Genomic DNA, 16,858 nt, shown 5'->3' with positions numbered 1-16,858 from the left:
GTATCCCCATCACCTACAATGGTGCTTGGTACATAGAAGGTACTTAATAAATATGCAGCAAAGGAGGTTAGAAGAGGTATTTAAAAAAAAAAAAAAAAAAAAAAAAAAAAAAAAAAAAAAAAAAAAAAAAAAAAAAAAATCAAGGCTAGAAAACAGGAGAGAAAAATATAAAATGTGAACATCAATCCAGGAGATTAAACATCTGACTAAAAAGGAGTATCTAGAAAGAACAGAGAAAACTGGAGGGGAGGGGGTAACTACAAAGAAATAATGCTTGAAATTTTGCAGGGCATAAGTTTCCAGGTTGAACTGCCCACTGTCTATCACAAAAAAAAAAATAGAAAGGTCACAAGAATCAGAAATGAGAATGATATAGGACTTCAAAAGCAATCCTGAAACTAAGATATAATGAAACAATGCCTTCTAAACTCTGTTGGAAATGGTTTCTGACCTAAAATTATACACTTAGCCCAGAAAAAAAAACAAGTGTAAGAGTAAGGGTACAATAATGGCATTTTCATACCTATGAAGCCCTCAAAATCTACCTCTCACATATCCTCTTCCTTCTCCTATGTACCCCAAAAAGCAACAGGACAATGAACTCTACTAAAAAAGGGAATATAAGGAAAGGAAAAGTGTTTGCATCTGGGAAACATTGAAGAGAGGATAGAATTCCCAGGATGAGAGCAAAAGGAAGTCCCACCATGATAGCTTTGAATAGGCCTGACAAGAACCAGTTTACACTGGAGTAAGAGAACAGGACACCACGAGGAGGAATAGTTAAAAAACAATAAAATCTTGGTGGATTTGTATGTCTAACCATACTACAGATGGTTCATTTGTAGCGTTTGGGGATAAATTAATGACGAAAAAATAACAAAAAAAAAAAAGCAAATAAGTGTCTCTTTACAACTAATCCTAGAAAAAAAACAAAAAGCTAGATGAAAAAAGAAACAATAATAAAATATTGTATGGTTAATATTTCTATCATAATCAATTGATGTATCCTAAAATTAGTAAAAAGCTACTTGGAAGGATATGCAGAGGAAAAGTATAAGGGGGGCACTATTAAAAGAATTAAACCTTTATCTTCCAAAGCAGAAAGCCAATGGATAATGTTTAAAATTGGTAATAACCATATAGGCAAAGAATTTATAGAGGCAAACAAAATCAAACAAATAGGCTTTGTTAAGTAATTGCATCTAGACAATAGTAGGAATCTGCTATTTTCCTTATAATATCCTAAGACTACTACTTTCTAAACTACAGACATATTGCTTTATAAATATAAATTTCAAAGAAAAATTTAATCCAATGAATACCCTATTCTACTGGATTACTTATTTCATAATGAGATTATGGATTTGGATCTTTGGAGCAAAAGCATTTAGTCTTACGGCAAAGGAAGATTTACATTTATATACAAATTTAGAGAAAGCCTAATTTTGGTTTTGAAATGGCAGTTCTCTGATTAAATAAACTCTTATATGACATTTAAATAAATTACATCATGACAAACTGCAGCATGTCAGTTCATTTCCTCATGACTTCACAATTTTGCTCTAGCTCCTTGTCAAAGGAAAATCGGATGATCAGGTACTTACTCTAAAAATCTCAAAAGCCACCAGAAATTAGGATTATTTACAAATTTAACAAAAGGATCTCTTTTTTTTAAATCAATTTTATATGTAAATGCACCCTGTATGCAAATGAACTAGAGCAGGGGTTAGCAAACTATGGCCTGGGGCCAACCTGCCCTTGCTTTTATAATACCCACCAGAAGCTAAGAATAGTTTTCATATTTTACTAATGCTTTAAAAAAGATAAAAAGAAGATATTTGGTGACATATGAAAAAAAAAATCACAATATTCAAATCCTAGGGTCCACAAAGATTTATTGGGACACAGCCTTGCTCATTAATGTCTGCATCAACAGTTACTTCTTTCTAGTCCTGGCAGAGATGTGTGGCCCACAAAGCCTAAAATACTTACTATCTGGACCCCTTTCAAAAAAGGTTTGTTCGCCCCGGAGCTAAAGAACTTAGTTCTAAATTTCACTTGAATTTTATTTTAAATAAAACGGAGCCAAATTTATATATAAAAAATGTGCATATAAAGTCCTTGAATCAAGGGATGTTTGAGTAAAGAAACTTCAGGATGGTCTATACAGCCCTAGGAAGAGAAAAATCCAGAGGGATTTAAGGGTTTGCTAGGGTCGCTTGAGTTAAAGGGAAGAGAACCAAGACCAGAGCCTCCTGGCTCCGAGACAGTTGCTCTCTCTGATAAGCATCTGTCACCAAAGTTTTAACCCTAAACTCCTTTGTTCCTATTCTACTCTTCAACTTTCTATTACTAAATCACTTATTTCCTATTGGTTAAAATGTTAATAAAACATGCTTTTTATAATTTGACCTTCCACGAATATTTATGACTGGACCAAAGAAGCAGTATATATTACTGGTTAAGGGGAGTTTTAGGTGTCAGGGAGACCCAGGCTCTTGGCTCTACCCCAGGGTATCAACTCTGGCCTTGTAACCCTTCAAATTTCTCTGAACTTTACTTTTCTCACCTCTAAAAGTGAGTGTACTATCTACCTCATGATTGTGGTAAGACAATAAAATGAAGAATGTTGAGAACTTAATGTTCTGACAATCGCAGAATTAAGAGCTCAAGAAATGTTACTTATTACACTTTGTCTTATGTCCTAATATTTTATAATCATTCATTATCCCTGAGGAATTTCACACACAGTGTCCTCAAACTTCAGTGCGCATAAGAACCACACCGAACTTGTCGATGAAGACTCCTTCGGCCCCACTCCCAGCGACCCTGATTATTTAATCTGGAAGGGGCAAGAGCCTGAATTTCCAAGCTCAAGTGAGATCTGGACGCAGGTAGTCCATAGAATAGAAACCGTGTTCGCAGACAATAAAACAGATACTGAGAGGTTAAGACAAGCAAAAGCCTAAATAATCACAGCTTTAATTAAGTAGTCTGTTTAACCAAAATAGCAAGGAACTGAGTACTGCTCATTTCTTTGGCTGTTTTTCCTTCTACAACACTTTTTTTTTTTTAAACTTATGTCAGGCTCCATAATTCAACTAACATTACATAGAAGATTATTTCCCAGTTTATAAAGGTTAGGACTTCCAGTTACAGATACAACTAAACATTTGAAGAACTCAAAAAGGTCAGAACTAGGAAACCTCATCAGCTTTCCATCCTGGAATCCAGCCACACAACCTGTTACCACCTACAGAGGACTGAAGAAGACTGACCCGTTTTACTTACTGGCATATTTGCAAAAAGAAATTAAAAAAAAAAAAAAAGTAGAAAAATATGTAGTCCTACTTTCCAATACAAATTAAAACAAGCTCAAAATTTGACTGAAAACAATCAGGAAACTAAATATATTCTATATTAAGAAACCCTGATGTGTAATACATGTGAAGTGAATTGCATGCAAGAGCCAGACCTCAGGGTAAGGTTTTTCCATGTAAGTGTCTATTCCAAAACCAGCAACAAAAACAGAGTTTACAGTGGCAAGAGTTTGAGAATGTAAATGTTTAGGTTTGCAATTACCTTGCTCCAGTCTAAAGCACAGGGAGCGCCTTGCTGCTTCCATCTCCGGAGTCGGATTATCTAGGACGTGTCTACACCACTGCAAAGGGCTCATGGATTTCTCTGATGATGAGAATGTCTTTGAAGAGCCAACGTATAACCTTAAAAAAAGAAATCTACATTATAGGTATTATATAGGTATGGTGAGATTACCTCTTTTAGAGAAAATAATACATCTTTGATCATTCCTATCAAAACAAACTCATGTTTCATGACTTCAAATACCAAAATTACTTTTTAACAGGCAAACATTCCCAAACAAAATATGACACTTACTGTAGCTTGGTGGGAAGGACTTCTAAAAAAACTATGAAATTATGTCTCAGTCAGAGATTGGGGACTTTTGTTATGGAACTAACCCTGAATGAGTACTGTGATGATCGAACGACCTTACTTATATTTCTAGAAACGAACATTTTCATCTCTTTTTTGGCAACAGAATCTTACATGAACTTGGGCTAATGTATGTAAATACGACATGGCAAACAAAGCAAATATTATGTTCTTTTAAAAAAAATAAACCTAAAAATAAGTGTAAATCAGTTGTTTGTTGATTCAACCTTTAATCAGGTAGTTCCCCTGCCTCAAATCTATACTAAATTTGTTATGTGTTTCTTTCTCATTAAAACCAAACAAACAGCTTTCAAAATATGTTTTAGGAAGAGCTCTCTTTCAGCATCTATCTCATTACACAGCAATAGGTAGGATTTGAAATCACCACCACAAACCACAGTAAGTTAAAACAGAGATTTCCTTTCACTGAACGAAATATTGTGCTGGCGTAAATTTTAGTTTCAGTGATAGGGTTACATAAAATGGTTGTCTTGAGGATTAACTAAAAGTTAACTAAATAAAGGAAGAAAAAAATTACAATCACTGGCTCTCATAATTGACCTTACTTTATAAGGCTGTATTCTAATTATAAATCTCATTAAATACTCCTCCAAACAAGGTTACCATAATTCTAATGAGCATACTTTCTTGAAATAACATACCTCATTATTCACTCTTTCACTATTTATAGTCAAGACTATTAGAATAAGTTACCAGTTACTCAAGATATATTGGGGACTGTACTATTCATCAGCAACTTATTCTTTTAGGTCAGGGGTTGGCAAGCTTTTTCTGTAAAGGACCAGCTAGTAAGTATTTACATTTTGTAGGCCAGACTCTGTCACATCTACTCAACTCCACTATTGCAGCCCAAAAGCATCACAGATGAGATGTAAATGAATAAGTATGGCTGTGTTCCTATAAACTTTAACTATAGACATTAAAAGTTGAAATTCAACTTTTTTTGGCGGGGTGTGGGGAGGAGCACAGCATAGGGAATGCAGTTAGCATTAATATGATGGCTAGGTGGAGGGCCAGGGGAAGGAGGGAGCAATTGGGGGGATTGTTTTATGAGCTATATAGATGTCTAACCAATGTACTGTATACTTAAAACTAATTTAAATAATTTTTTTAAAAAGTTGAATTTCCCATAATTTTCACATGTCATCAAATAGTACCCTTTTATTCTAATCATTTAATAATGTAAAAATCTAGCTGATCAGCTATACAAACCAGGCAGTGGGCCCAATTTGCCTGTTCGCTAATCCCTGTTACAGACGAAGATTCTAAAATAGTGTTTTAATTGATTTAATAATAACTGTAATATATCATTATCCCCTGTGAGTGTAAACAAGAGTATACACTCTGCCTTCAACAAGAGTATACTGATTAGTTAAAAATTTCTATTCCTGGGCCCCACCTCAGTGTTCTATGACAGGATTATCACCTACCTATGTAAATCCATCCCTTTCACCCTCCCTAAAGGAGCCCTGAACTGTCCAGTACTAACTAGGTTGCTCTCTTTAGACCCCCAAGTTTAGTACAGGCCAGTTGTTCTCAATTTTTGGTGCATCAAAATACTTTAGGGGGCTTGTTAAAACACAAATTGATAACATCTATTGGCAGGTAGGTCTGATTCAAACCTACCTGATTCAGAAGGTTTGGGGTGGGGTCAAAGAATCTGAATGTCTAACAAGCTCCCAGGTGATGCTCATACTGCTGTTGGGAGACCGCACCTGGTGATGGATGCACTGGGCTAAGTCAGTCATAGTAATCCCGTTATCCTCATTTGCCCAATGACTTCTTTAGGCACAGGCCCTGGACACAATCGTAGCCAATAAAACTAAGGGGTGAGATTATGATGGGCATGTGGACAAGTTTCTCCTTATTTTTAAAGGGGTCACAAAAGACCCAATTTTATGCTGCCTACAACATATACATTTTATATATAAACATACAGGTTTAAAGAACAGAAAATTATAAAAACCTACCCACAAAGAAAAGCCCAAACCCAATTTCATCACTTAATTCCACCAAATATTTAAAGAATACCAATTCTTCCCAAACTCTTCCAAAAAAACAGAAGAGGAAGGAACATATCTTAACACATTCTGGGACACCAGTGTTACTTTGATACCAAAACTAGATACAGACATAAAGAAAGAAATAAAAGACTAATATCCCTCATGAACATAGAAGCAAAATGTCTAAATACTTAGTAAATTGAGCCCAACCATATATAAAAAGTTTACTTCGTCATTACCAAGTGGAGTTTATTCCAGAAGTGAAAGGTTGGCTTACCATTCAAACATCAGTGTAATTTACTATGTGTGTGTATGTGCGCACGCACGCGTGTGCACACACACACACACACACACACACACACATGAAAAACCATATGATAATCTCAGCGGACAAAGAATAAAGCATATGACATCCATTCCTGATTAAAAAAAAAAAAAAACTCAGCAAATTAGGAATGGAAGGAAACATCCTTGATCTCATTAAAGGCACCTACAAAAAAGTAACGATGAGAGACTAGGAATGCCTTTCCCCTAATATCAGAAACAAGACAAAGACAGGAGGTTCTAGCCAGTGCAACCAGGTAATCAATAAACATTTAGATTGGAAAGAAAAAAGTAAATCTGTCTTTATTCACAGATGACATTGTTGTCTATGTAAAATATCTGAGAAATCTACAAAGAAGATACTAGAACTAATAAGGGAGTTTACAAGCAAGACTGTAGGATACCAGATCAATGTAAAAAGGTTCAACGTATTTCTACATATTAGCAACAATCAGAATTTTTGAAATTGCACTTTCGATTTATAACATTAAAAAAAACCCTAAGATATCTAAAGATAAATCTGACAAAGATGTCAAGACCTATACAATTAAAACTACAAAACATTCTAAGATAAATAAGATAAATAAATGGGGAGACAATGTGCAAGTGTCAGAAGATTAAATATTGTTAAGATGTCAATTATTCTTATTTGATCTATTTAACAAAACCCCAATCAAAAGCTAAGCAGGTTTTTGGTAGAAATGTAAAAGCTGATTCTAAAATTCATATGGAAATTCAAAATCTTAGAATAGCCAAAACAACCTTAGGAAAAGGTGAAGTTGGAGAACTACTACTGATTGAGACTCAACACAAAGCCACAGTAATGGAGAGTTTCATATGGCACAAAGATAAACAGAAGCAGAACCACACATATATGGAATACTGATGCTTGACAAAGTACAAACATAATTCAATGAAGAAATGTTAGTCTTTTGAACAAATGGTTGGGGAAACAAATGAATATCCATTTGCAAAAAAGTAAACCTACTTCCCACAATATCTAAAGTTAACACAAAATATATCACAAAAATGTAAAACCCCAAACTATAAATTTTGGAAGATATCACAAGGAAAAGTCTTTGTATCCTTAGATTGGCAAATATTTCTTAGATACAATTTCTTATACTGAAAGCATAATCCATAAAAGAAAAAATATCGACTGAACTGCATAAAAATTAAATCTCTGCTCTTTGAAAGACACTATTAAGAGAATGAATGATGAACCATAGACTGGGAGAAAATATTTGCAAATCATATATTTGATAAAAGAACTTGTATGCAGAACATATATAAAAACTCTGCAAATTCAATAATAAGCAACCCAATAAAAAATAAAAATTATGAAAAAGACATTTCACCAAAGAAAATCTACAGATGGCCAACAGCGTATAGAAAATAAGCTCATCATTAGTCATTAAGGAAATGCAAACTAGAACCACAATGAGAAACTACCATACAACTACTAGAATGGCTAAAATTAAAAAGACTGACCATAGCAAGTATTGGTGATGATGTGTTGCAACTGGAACTCATACACTGCTGGTGGAAATGTAAAATGGCATAACTACTTGAGAAAAGATTATGTCTGCTTCTTAAAAAGTTAACATACACCTGCTATCTGTTCCAGTCATTCAGAAGTCATTAAGTATTTAGCAGAAAGACATCAATACATGTGTCCATAACAAAGACTTACTTGTAACAGCCCCAAATTGAAAACCCAAATGTTCATTAAAAGATGAATAAACCATTATGTCCATACAATCGAATAGCTCTCACAAAAAAAAGGAATGAACTATTGATTCACGTAACACAGATGAATTTCAAAATAATTATCTTGATTGTTAAGAAGCCAGATCAAAACAAATGAAAAAAAGTACATACTATATGATTTCGTTGTTATGAAAGTACAGAAAACACTAATCTAGACTGACAGAAATCAGATCAGTGGTTGTCTGGACTGGAGGTAGGCAGGACAAGGAAAGAGGGAATACAAAGGGCCATCCCAACTTGGACAACTGGGATACGTCCACTGTCTTGATTGTGGTGATGATTTTACGGGTGGGCGCACACGTCAAAACCTATCAAATAGTACATTTTAAATAGATGCAGTTTATATTTCACTTAATCCTTAACAGAGCTGTAAAATAAAAGACACAAGACAGGAACTGCTTCCTGCCCTTCAATTTCTTAATACTTAAGACTCAGGTTGCCAACTACATGTAGGTAAATGAGAGAGAAGCAGTCCTGACATAAATGGGCCCCTAAATTAGTCAAGTGTGAAACTTCCTTATCTCTAGGCTTTAACAAAATTTCCTCACTGTTTAATACACAAATTCATGTCACTATCTGAGCCTTTGCTTATTCCCAGATCCCTCTTCGCTGCCACGTGAAGCCACTATCTGAAGCACTGTTCTGCCCAGTATCTCCTACATCACGAGGGACAACCATTCCTATCTACTAGGAAGCTTCCACCAACCAGCTTGCTTCCAGATTTCAGATACTCACACCAATTTTTTTTTTTTGGGGGGGTAGACTTTTTTGCTTTTTGCATGTAGTGAACTCCACAGAAGATTTCCTTAACCAATTAGGGCCTTTGTAATAAAGTTCTTTCATTTGACCACAGAGCCTCACAGCATATTCGAAAGCAGTGCTCACTTGCCAAAGGAACATCTGATTGTTAAGTGACCCACTATGCCATATTCATTTGTGGGGAGCTCTCCCTTTCACACTCCATTGTCCGCCCACGCTATTTGGTACTTAAGTCTCACACAACCCTGAAGTTCACAGAACATGGGATGGTCATGTGACTGAAAGCAGGAAGTTCAGTTGAAAGTCTGCATAAGAAACAAATAGAACCCCAGATCCCCTCCTCTACCCCCATTACAGCCAGTCCCGCCACCCCTTCTCTATCACAACCTAAGACCAGAGACTTACTATGTAGACAGGCTGATCCAGAGAAGCTCTGACTTCAGGCACACCAAATTTAGTTGAAGGAGGGCTGAAGAACCTTAATGTACCAGAGAAATTAAACGAAAGTCTATCTCCTGATTCATTAGAACCCTAGCCCCATGTATCCCTTTACATTCCTAGAACTGACTGCCGTACTTATACCTTCCAGTACAGAAGGTTAATGTTTGGAGAAACAGATAAACCCAAGAGAAGACCTAGAGATACTAAAAATTGAACTGCTATCCACCCAATCACTTAGTAAAGTGTACCAGTCAAAAAGCGCCACCTATGCAGAGCTTTAGATAAGCTTCAATACCTCCTTTGGGTATGAACAAACAACCAATGACACTAGATACTTGTAATATTCCTTTTAAGTAAAACCCTGAGACTAAAAGTAGAGGGAAAAAAAGAAATGAGAAAAATCTCATCTGAGAGAAAATGTTGCATTCGTAAAACAAAAACAGGATATTAACAAAAGATACAGTTTCTTCGTTCTTGGAAAATGAAACTATTATAGCAGAGACAAAAGATTCAGTAAGTTTAGAAGGTCAAGATGAAGTCTCCCAGAAGCAAAACAAAGACAGATTTACAATGAGAGATAAGAAAATTAAATGACTGCACCAGATGAGCCTAAATCTGATTTTTGCAAGTTTTAAAACACGAATACGCGTGAGTGCGCGTGCACACACACACACACACACACACACTGAAAGTTATGTTAAAAACAAAAGACAGAACATTTCTGAGAGTTAAAGACAAGCCACTGAGTTCTAGAGTGAAAGCACCCACACATGTCCAGTACAACAAATGATAAAGAGGCCCATACCAAGGTACAATGTGACACCGTAGAACACTAGGGATAAAAAAAAAAAAAAAAGGCTAATGTCAAAAAGAATTGCATATCCAAATCACAGCAAACTTCAATATTTAGAACATAATGACAATTAGAATAAGACAGAAAAATGTCTTCAAACATAAAGGAAAACTGACTTACACTTTTATACCCAGCTCAGCCATGACTCTTGTATAAGGGAGAAAAGAATAAAGATATTTTCAAATATGCAAGATTTCAAAATGTACACGTGCCTTTTCTCAGAAAGCTACTGGAGGCCATGACCCACCTCCAAGAACAAATGAAATATGAAGAAAAAGAATTTAAGAAATAGTAGCTCCTACATAGGCAAGAAACCTAAGGCATTCCCATGACTAGCATATCCGTTCCATGGATAGCATTACAAAATATACTTTTAAGAACAGATTTAAGAGATTATCAAATGTGTTGGACCTTACTGAGGAATTTATGGCTCCAGCAGAGTGTGTGGATAAGCAATTAGTAATCGAAGATTAAAGGAAGTGAAGGGGGAAAAGAGAGACCATTATTAACTCTTGGAGAAACAAAGGGTTTAGAAAAAATAAATTTAACATACAATTCACAGGGCTCAGCTAATAATAATTATAATCATAATACAGACATTATATGATTTATTACAAAAATTATAAAAAAAACATGGAAGGAAAAGAAGATATGGTGGTTTGGGGGTGAGGGGAAGAAAGCTTAGTCTTCACCTTCCAAAACAAGTCTATAGATGTTTAATATATAGTATAAATACTGTTTAGACATAAAGAACGAAAGAAATAAATAGAGGAGTACAAAGGGATGCTTGTGTGGTGGATGCAGAAGTAGGAAAGAGTAGAGGACTGCTGTTTTCTGTAAAAAACCTAGCTAGAGATGAGTTTTTCAACTATTTACATCTTACTTTAAATTACTTTGATAAAACTTTAGAAGCACTATGTAAATATATGGTATTAAGACAAGTGATCATTTTCAGGGTTAGTCTCCAAACAATGTACCCAGTATAGCTTTGAGCCTATTACTTCCATGGCTAAAGCCTAGAGCCAGATTTAAATAAAGAATAAAGAGATGTAGCTATAAATTCCTTGAGTACAACTTATAGATCTCCAAAAGTAGGTAAGCAAAGCAAAAGCTGTATTTCTCCTAAATGGTTCCAATCTTTTAAAGTCATTAAAAAAATAACCTTATCCTTTGGTATTACAATGCCAGCAACATTTACAATATCCTTTATTGCTATCATTCACACGACATACTTCCTAGTGACTTACAAACTACTTTCAACTTCTCTAGTTTCACTGATGGTATATTAGAATCTGGCAAGAATATCTGAAAAAACTTAGCCTAAAACTTAAGAATTCTTCAAATATTAGAAAAGCTATTACCTTAAATGTCACACTAATTTTCCTTAACTTTTCTTCAATAATTTCCAAAAGCACATGACTAGAAGCTATTATCCACAGAGAATCTCTTCCATACATTTCATATTCTGGACTCCTTGACTCATACGTGTGCTAACACTGAGAGGTCAGAAATAATACAAAGCCCACCATAATAATCCTGAATGCTTCAAATGAAGTATTACAACTGTCTAGAAAAAAACTTCAGTTATTCTCAAGTAAATGTTTGGTTCTAAAGTCATCCTTCTGGCAGACAATGCAAAAACAAATGATATGGCTTCATACACACACACAGAGCCTGTCATGGAAAAGTAACATGAAGTTGTTTCAAGCAACTTTAAGAGCCTTCGATCACGAGTTTTATTTTAAAGAAAGCTAAAACATCAGCACAGATAGGTATAATCAATCTCTAGTTAAACAGTTTTCAATTCACTAGCACCTGCTAGGGTCAAACTGGTCATCCACTGCAAAGAAACTTACCACCACTAAACTATTAAAAAGATACACGAAGTCCAAATTTATTTACTGAACTATATCTTATAGCAGAATCTCACCACTCCCTCCAGTTAGATCTAAACTTTTATTTCAGTGTCTCATTGTAGCATCTCAAAGTTACTCATTTTAAAGACACATCAGCACATATTTTAGTCAACTCCATTTTCTCCTAGAAAACAGTTTTTCAATTAGCATTGTCAGAAAATGAAGCACCCTTTGGTCTTTTCACTGAAAATCAATTATGCAAAGAAAACAGTTTAGGTGGTCTAATTTAGCTGTGCCATATGTATAGTACAAGGTGTTCAACAGCTTTGATGAAGAACTGGCAAGGATTTTAGCCAGCTGTCCAAGGTGTTGGTGTTACACATAGAAGATGAATATTCATTCATTAAATTTTCCTTAATTCACACTTATCACCATTTTTCCCTTGTATGATTATGTACTTTTCTCCTGTCCTTTCCAGGTGGGCAAGTTTAAAATCTCTGCCACTTTCCTTTTACATGTCTCAATATTCTGCTAACTGCCACTCCACTAAAATAAAGGTCTTTTTATGATTGTATTTTACATATTTGCACATTTTTATCTTGGCATTTTCTAAACACAGACTTGTCTTTCTGGCTGAGGTGTGCAAGATCTTCCTCCAGTGCTACACCATCTTCAGAGCTATGCTCTCCCACCTGTTTTCTCCAAGTCCATTTAGCTTTCAAACAGTATAAACTTGAGTTTTCCTAACTTTGACCATAAAACACAAACACATTTACTATTTCAACCCAGGTTACACGCATGTAAAACTGAAATAAATTTATCCAAGACAAGTTTCTATTGTTAAGATATAATGCACTCTGATTTTATATTCTACTGCACTTCATTTAAAAAAAAAAAGAAACTTAAATATCTGTTACTTTTGACATGTTAAAGATACAAGATAAACTTAGAAGTTAATTTTATAACATTTAAATGTTTAAAAAAAAAGGAAATGCTGGTCAATCCTCTAAACTGACTATATCCCACAAATGGGTCACATCAAAGCTGAGAAAAAATACCAATGGTGCAAATACTTCTGAATCTATGTAAACCTAGATTTTGATCTTAATTCTGTCAGTAAATAACTGTAGGACCTTACATATGTCATTTTGGCTTGGGGCTTCAGTCCCTCAACATTGAAATAACGGAGATGAAATACTATGGGATTAAAATAACTGGACTTAACAATTAAGGTTCTGGAATCTCAATCGACTTTAATTTCCTGAGACATTTAATTCTAGCAGCATTGTGCTAAAGATAACCAGGTTGTATTATGGCAGAATTAAATTTTTTAACTTCAGCTGAGATAAATATTTGAAGAAATAAGACAACTGTTTTGCTTCAAAACTTTTCATCAAAATGAAAAGCAGAACACACTGTTTTTCTTACATCAAAGTTTGTTTTGTTATAAATAGAAGATACCTATAGATTAAATAATTGTTTGAAAACAGACCTGAGACATCTGACTGATCATTTATCAACCAATGAACTATCATCAAGCAAATACTGACTACAAATTCACTGCTTTCCTTCTACACATAATTCTTGAGCCAAGTATAGTCCAGGTTGTTAAAAGGTGAATAGTTACTCTGCTTTATTAGAAAAAACAGATTTACATGAAAGAACTTGTAAAATGTTCAATGATTGATCTACATTTGTGAACTTTCTTTCCTGAAGACAGGACATCTTAGCAGGAAGAACTATTCTAAATAAATTATCAAATATCAATTTGAACTCTTTAGGATGAAATCATGATAAAAATGAATAAAAAACTGCAGGTGATTCAGTTAATAATAACTTGGTGCATAACACTTTTACCTTCATAATTATGCATCTGTCACAGGGAGACTAAGATATCCAAGATTTGTTCAATTAAAGTATAAAAAAACTGATGCGTATATATTTGCAAATTGATATGTAAAATTGTGTTTTTATCTTGAAGGACCTACGGAATGTCAACAGGGTTAACTTTGAGTTATGGTAGTAAATTGAGGGTAAGAGGGATGATTTGCAACCTCATATTCACTTCTGTGTTTTGACTTTTACGATGAAAATGTAACTTTTATTTTTAAATATTTCTAAAATAATCAAGTACATATTATGCATTAGTTTTTTCCTAATAAACAAAGAAAATAAAAATAAGTTGCCATCCTGCAAACATATATCATGGAATCCAAAGGAAAAGTACCCTGTGACACCACAAGACAGGGACATACAGTTTTCAGTGATGAAGAAACTACAAGCATTTACAAGTGGGGTAAAACCTGTTGATTATTTTTTCATCAACAGGTCAAAATATTGCAATACAAAAATATCTTAAAGCATAAAATGCTATGATAGAAAGTTTTCTGTAAATCTGGTGACCTTAAAAAAAATTTTAAGTTCATCCCACTAAGATTAATGATCCCTCTGTTTTTCCACCTGAGATTCTAATCCTAGGTTTGTTTTGAGGAGAATACAATACTCTATAAATACTGTGCCTTTTGTCTGTAGAAACATTTGTAAAGTGTCAAGGCAATGATTCATTCACATATATTCGATGAATAAAATTATTAAAAACTGCTACAATTTAGATTTGCTTCAAACCATCTGAAGTGCTAACAGGCTAATCCCAATAAATAGGTGAGTTTTTTTTAAAAAAAAAAGCTATTTTGATTTTTAAAAAACTACAAAAGCCAACTTTAGGTATAAAATACAAGCAATAGTTGGATGACAACTAAATATGGTAGAAATCCATTCAAAAGAAGTTCATTATATATAGTTTTATATTATTAAAATAAAATTATATATATCACCAATCTAATTCACTTATAATAGTATGGTATAGTTTTTAAGTACTAATATTTTAAAGCATAGAATTGATCTCCAAAAATATAAATAAGTTTCCTTCCATTACTTAAGTATATATATTCAGAAAAGGCCAAATGAGTACTAAATCTAAAATAACATTAGAGTGGCATAAGGGCTTATAGTTATTCATGATAATCTAAGAACCACGAGAGCATTTTCCAGTAACATATTCAGGCTGAAACTGAGATTACAATACAGCCTGGCTTCACAAGAAAAGGTGTAGCTTCTAAAGACTGGCTTAAAGTTTCCAGAAAGCGGTGAATTGTTTTGATTTTTACAGCTTGAGCTACTGCCGCAGCTGCTGAAAAGTATTAAAGAGGATGAATGCCTTATATATGAACATTCTCCTTACGTTCTGATTCTCAGAATCAAACCAATTAGTTAATATACTTTACAATCAGAGTTCTCATATAGAAGAGTGTAAGGGAAAAGGAACACCACAGTTCCCAGGAGGAAACCAGTAAGGTTCTCCATTTCCCATTCCCTCCTGTGCAATCATGCAAGAGCAACACAAAGAAAGTGAGGAAACCCAGCTTGCAAAAATAAGAAGGTCCTAAATCAAAGCACCCAAGATAAAAGGACTACAACTATTCTTCAAGCCACTGCTATGAAGAGGTGAGTGCTGTTCATTTTTCCCCACATGAAGGTAAATTCCACACTATCTGAAGCTTCTACCCATCTGACCATATCCCACTACTTCTCTAGTGACTGAAGTATATTACTCCATAAGCAAGTAGCATGAAAACTAAGGAATTAGAACCCCTTCCAAGGTTACTCATTGAAGGAAAGTAGAAAGAGCTAACCAGATTTCAACTGAATAAATGCTCCCAGCCTTATCAGAAAACTTGAGAGTTTCGAAAAAATAGTTTCTTTAATCTCACTTTTCTTCAATCACCAGTGTAATTTTAAAAATTAAAGAAAGCTCCTTGGTTCTTATGCAATAGAATGTCCTCAAGTTGCCCACTCCATTCCCTGAAAAGCTCTCATTTTTGACACAATTACTAACAGGAAAGCCCGTGAGGTCAGCACAGTTAGAAAACCAAATCGGTCGCTTAAATGAGAAGCTATCAATGAAAATGCTGGGGACGTGGACGTACGATGGCACAACCCAAAATACAAGAACGGATCTCGAAGGGGCGATCCGTCACCAGGCAGCGAGGGATGGCACGGGAGGAGGGACCACACGTAAATCCTGTCCAGCGTTTGGAAGGAAAGAACAGTTACAGCCTCAGACTGAGGCCAACCCCTACCCATCCCCCGTCACTACCAAAAAAGACGGGGGAAAAGAACAAGACTGAGTGACAAAAAGACAAGCTAGCATGGATTTTTCAGTTAATACTAAGGAGGCGCTAGGGACCCAATCATCAGCAGAGAGCAGAATACAAGGAGACGGAGGGGATCAGTACATCCCCAGTCGGGTTAGCCTGAGCTATTAGAAGCAGGTTTCCGCCCTCGTGTAAAGCCTCGGCTCACCGCCCGGCGAGGCACCTGCCGAGCAGCCGCGTCGGGGGGCACTGGCGAGGCCCGCGTCTCTCTTCCTGCCCACACCCTCCCCGCCGCCGCCGCGGCCTCAGAGGCCCGGGTCCCGGGGCAGGGAGCGCAGCTCGGCCATACCAGGTGTAGTCGTCCTCGTCCCGCCAGGCGGCCACGCTCTGCAGGTCCAGAGGCTCCACCTCGTCCAGCAGCGTGGGGGGCGGCGCGGGTGGCGCCGCTGCTCCCCCAGGCGGCGTCCCGGCGCCCCCCGGTTCCGGACCGCTGCCCCCGCCGAAGAAGCCCGCCGCTGGCTTGAAGTAGACGAAGGGCGCCTCGGGGGGCTGCGCCAGGCTGCAGAGCAGGGAGGGCGCCGGGCTAGGCAGGCAGTAGGTCCCCGAGAACGCGGGACTGGTGCCGCCACTGCTGCTGCCCCCGGCGCCCAGAGCCAGCCCGAGCCCCAAGCCCCCCGAGGCGGCGGCGGTGGCCGGGGGGCTCCGCGGACCCAACGGGCTACA

The 16,858-nt window shown here is 36.1% G+C and overlaps 1 protein-coding gene across 1 annotated transcript in view; it reads right to left on the bottom strand.

Moving 5' to 3' along the window:
• Nucleotides 1–16,858, bottom strand: part of SLAIN1 (SLAIN motif family member 1) — a gene marked incomplete at its 5' end in the record, with an annotated part of 56,478 nt that extends 39,620 nt beyond the window's left edge. The window contains 2 exons of the mRNA XM_011378154.2: nucleotides 3,583–3,722; nucleotides 16,485–16,858. Coding sequence (XP_011376456.1) covers nucleotides 3,583–3,722; nucleotides 16,485–16,858 — 514 coding nt within the window. The remainder of the gene's footprint in view (nucleotides 1–3,582; nucleotides 3,723–16,484) is intronic.

The sequence above is a fragment of the Pteropus vampyrus genome, unplaced genomic scaffold, assembly GCF_000151845.1.
Source record: "Pteropus vampyrus isolate Shadow unplaced genomic scaffold, Pvam_2.0 Scaffold332, whole genome shotgun sequence".
Lineage (NCBI taxonomy): Eukaryota > Metazoa > Chordata > Mammalia > Chiroptera > Pteropodidae > Pteropus > Pteropus vampyrus.
Note: the sequence above shows the minus strand (reverse complement) of the source record. Positions and strands in the feature narration are given on the sequence as shown.